Source organism: Pelodiscus sinensis, chromosome 30 (assembly GCF_052426305.1).
Source record: "Pelodiscus sinensis isolate ZL-2025 chromosome 30, ASM5242630v1, whole genome shotgun sequence".
Taxonomy (NCBI): Eukaryota; Metazoa; Chordata; order Testudines; family Trionychidae; genus Pelodiscus; species Pelodiscus sinensis.
Genome location: NC_143081.1, coordinates 12,321,929 through 12,326,109, shown reverse-complemented (window position 1 = coordinate 12,326,109; position 4,181 = coordinate 12,321,929). Strand labels below are relative to the sequence as shown.

Below are 4,181 nucleotides of genomic sequence, written 5' to 3'. Positions count from 1 at the left end.
CCCATATGAGGAGAGGCTAGAGAGACTGGGACTTTTCAGTTTAGAAAAGAGGAAACTGTGGGTGGATATGATAGAGGTATAAAAATCATGAATGGTGTGGAGAAGATGAATAAAGAAAAGTTATTTACTTGTTCCCATAATATAAGAACTAGAGGACACCAAATTAAATGAATGGGTAGCAAGTTTAAAACTAATAAAAGAAAGTTCTTCTTCACACAGCACGTAGTCAACCTATGGAACTCCTTGACAGAGGAGGCTGTGAAGGCTGGGAATATCAGGGTATGTCTACACTAGCCCCCTAGTTTGAACTACAGAGGCTAATGTAGGCATTCAAAGTTGCAAATGAAGCCCAGGATTAAAATATTCCATGAGGTGTAACAGTTAATTCGAACTAAGGACTTAGTACGAATTAACGTTTAACTGCCGTGTGTAGCCACGGGCAGTTAGTTCGGACTGAGGGGATTTTAAAATGGAGCCCGGACGAGAAGATGCAGATAAAGCCTGGGGGTATGTCTACACTACCCCGCTAGTTCGAACTAGCGGGGTAATGTATGCATACCGCACTTGCTAATGAAGCCCGGGATTTGAATTTCCCGGGCTTCATTAGCATAAGCGGGGAGCCGCCATTTTTAAATCCCCGCTGCTTCGAACCCCGTGTAGCGCGGCTACACGGGGCTCGAAGCAGCGGGGATTTAAAAATGGCGGCTCCCCGCTTATGCTAATGAAGCCCGGGAAATTCAAATCCCGGGCTTCATTAGCAAGTGCGGTATGCATACATTACCCTCCTAGTTCGAACTAGGAGGGTAGTGTAGACATACCCTGGGATATTTTAATCCCGGGCTTTCATTTGCAACTTCGAATGCCTACATTACCCCGCTAGTTCGAACTAGGGGGCTAGTGTAGACATACCCTAACAGAGTTTAAAAAAGAACTAGATAAATTAATGGAGGTTAGGTCAATTAAAGGCTATTAGCCGGGGGGAAGGAAACATGCCCCTGGCCTCTGTTTGTCAAAGGCTGGAGAAGGATGGCAGGAGACAAATTGCTTGATCATTGTCTTCAGTCCATCCCCTCTGGGGCACCTGGCACTGGCCACTGTAAACATACTGAGCTAGACGTCTGACCCCGTATGGTCTGACCCCATATGGCTGTTCTTATGTTCTTAATTTACATACTGCAAATTTCATTTCTTTTTGTGATTTGTCTTTGTAGTCTAGACATAACCTGACTCTGCATGGCCATTCTTATGTTCTTAACAGTAATGTCAAATCTACATTGTTAACTTCCTCTTGGACTTTCATTTAAGATTTTTATGCTGAGAATCTGAAATACCTTCATCATATCAGTGTTATCTGAGGCGTAAGGATCTTGTGCAAAAAGGGGTTTTTGTGCAGAAAGGAAATGTCTACACTACTTGTTTTTGAGCAAAACATTCTTGCCCAAAAATGGATAGGGAGAGATGATGCAAATGAAGTATGAAAAAATGCTAATCCACTCCTCATTTGCATTGCCTCTTCCGGAAAAAACAGTAGTGTAGACGTAGTGTCAGACCATAGGTCCATCTGCAGACAGCTGTTTGTCCGCTCAGCATGGCAGCCATTTAAATTTAAATCACCACTTCATTTCCCTATGCCCAGTAAACAAATCTACACGGCTGCATTGACGGAGCCATGTAGTCTAAACATGATCTTAGTGACCCCTAGTTCTTATGTTATGGGAACAAGTACATAATTTTCCTTATTCACTTTCTCCACACCAGTCATGATTTTGTAGACCTCTATTATATCCCCCCTTAGTTACCTATTTTCTAAATCAAAAAGCCCCAGTCTTTTTTATCTCCTTTCATATGGCACCCGTTACAACCCCTTAATCGTTTTTATTGCCCTTTTCTGTACCTTTTCCAATGCCAAGTGATCTTTCTGAGATGAGGCAACCACATACAGTATTCAAAACGTGTCTCACGTTATACAGAGGCAATAAGACTGCTGCTGCACATGGAGTGGATGTTGTCAGGAAACTATCCACAGTGACTCCATGATCTCCCAAGTAGTTTTAGCTAAGTTAGCCCCATCATTTTGTATGTACAGTTGGGATTGATTTTTTCCAATGTGCATAAAATTCATTTGCCATTGTGTTGCCCAATTTCGTGAGATCCTTTTGAAGTTCTTCACAGTCTGCTTTGGGCTTAATTACCTTCAGCAGTTTGGTATCATCTGCAAATTTTCACCTCACTGTTTACTCCTTTCTCCAGATCATTTATAAATAGGTTGAGTAGGTCTGTTCCAAGAATGGACCCTTGGGGAACACTGCTAGTTACTTCTCTCCATTCTGAAAACTGACCATTTCTTTCTACCCTTAGTTTCCTGTCTTTTGACCAGTTCTCAGTCCAGGAGAGGACCTTCCCTCTGACTCCATAATAACTTACTTTGATTAAGACATGTTGGTGGGGGATTTTGTCAAAAGCTTTCTAGAAATATAAGTGTATTATATCCACTGGATCCCCCTTGTTCACATGCTTGTTGATCCCCTTAGAAACCTCTAGGAGATTAGCAAGGCAGGATTTCCCTTTACAGAAACCATTTTGACATTTCCCAACAGATTATGTTCATGTATGTGTCTGACAATTCTACCCTTTATATTTTATTCGGTTATTCGGTAGGGCCCTACTCTTGGGTCACGTACAATGGCAGCTCAAACTATCAGTCATATCAATCTTCCCATGATTATTGACAATGTTGTTTTTTTTCCAGAGGAGGATACACTGGTGTGAGGTTACTTTCTCCAGGCTTCCACATGCCTAACTGATCGCACAACACGTGCACTGCATCAATATACTTCAAGATACGTGTTATGGAGAAAGCAGAAGGAAGAAATCAAACGATCATCGTGGAATTCATCCTCTTAGGGTTTGGGGGCAGCCCTGAACTGCAGCCCCTCCTCTTCCTGGTGTTTCTAGTGATCTACCTTATGACGGTAGCCTGGAACCTTCTCATCGTTGCCCTAGTTGTGACTGATCATCACCTTCACACGCCCATGTACTATTTCCTGGGCAACTTGGCCTGCTTGGAGATCTGCTACACCTCGGCCATCCTGCCCCGGCTGCTGGCCAGTCTGCTGACTGGGGACAGAGCCATCTCTGTGAAGGGCTGCATTGTGCAGTTATATTTCTTTTCGGTCATGGCTGCAACCGAAGGCCAGCTGCTCCTGGCCATGTCTTACGATCGGTATTTAGCCATCTGCCATCCCCTCCGTTACACTGCCCTGATGAACGGCCGGGTGTGTTGCCTGATAGTGGTCGGGTGCTGGATAAATAGCTTCCTGACTTGTTTCATAGCAAATGTTTTCCTGTTCCAATTCACGTTCTGTGATTCCAGTGATATTGACCATTTCTTCTGTGATTTCTCACCAATGTTAAAGCTCTCCTGTAGCGACACCCAAGCTCTGCAACAGTTGACATTTATTTTCTCTGCCCTCGGGACGCTTATGCCCTGTCTACTGACCCTGGCATCCTACATTCGTATCATCTCCACCATCCTGAAAATCCCTTCCAGCACCGGGAGGCAAAAGGCCTTTTCCACCTGCTCCTCCCACCTCATTGTAATTACATTTTCCTATGGTGCTGCGATCGCTGTCTATGTAGTTCCTACAGCCAACACTCCAAAGGTCCTACACAAACTATTCTCTCTCTCTCACACGGTCCTGGCTCCCTTGATCAACCCTGTTATCTACAGCCTGAGAAACAAGGAAGTCAATGAGGCCCTGAAGAAAACTCTTAATAAAATGGCTGCCTCCAGAAAGAACCATAGTAGGTGAAAGGACAAATATTAGTATATAGGAAAATGGAGATCAATGGATACTCTCTCTTACGCTTGCCTCATTTGAATCATTGAGAAAAGTGTCACCACTTACTGATGTTCTTTCTTTCTACTCTTAAGCTACAGAAAAAGACAAAGATACTGAAAGGACAGGTAAAGGCATGGCCTATTTGTGTCCTTGAGAACTTGGATGCCACTTCCTTCCTTCGTTCAAACTGCTCTTTCATACATTTCTTTATAAAAAACTTGGTGCCATAAGAGACATTCTTTATGAAAAGGAGATTTTTTTTTCAAGATATACATTTCAGGAAAGCCCTGTGCTTCACATGTACGTGCATGAACTTTTAGGCCCAAATTTCTGCAAGCT

At 43.3% G+C, this 4,181-nt stretch overlaps 1 protein-coding gene across 1 annotated transcript; it reads left to right on the top strand.

Moving 5' to 3' along the window:
- The first annotated feature begins 2,849 nt into the window (after positions 1–2,849).
- On the top strand, positions 2,850–3,812 carry LOC149521239 (olfactory receptor 6C75-like). Its single transcript, XM_089774397.1, has one exon. The coding sequence runs from the start codon at positions 2,850–2,852 to the stop codon at positions 3,810–3,812; it is 963 nt and encodes a 320-aa protein (XP_089630523.1).
- The last annotated feature ends 369 nt before the right edge of the window (positions 3,813–4,181 follow it).

Excerpts from the sequence above, each read along its gene's own strand:
- LOC149521239 (XM_089774397.1), top strand. The coding sequence starts at position 2,850 with ATGGAGAAAGCAGAAGGAAGAAATCAAACGATCATCGTGGAATTCATC.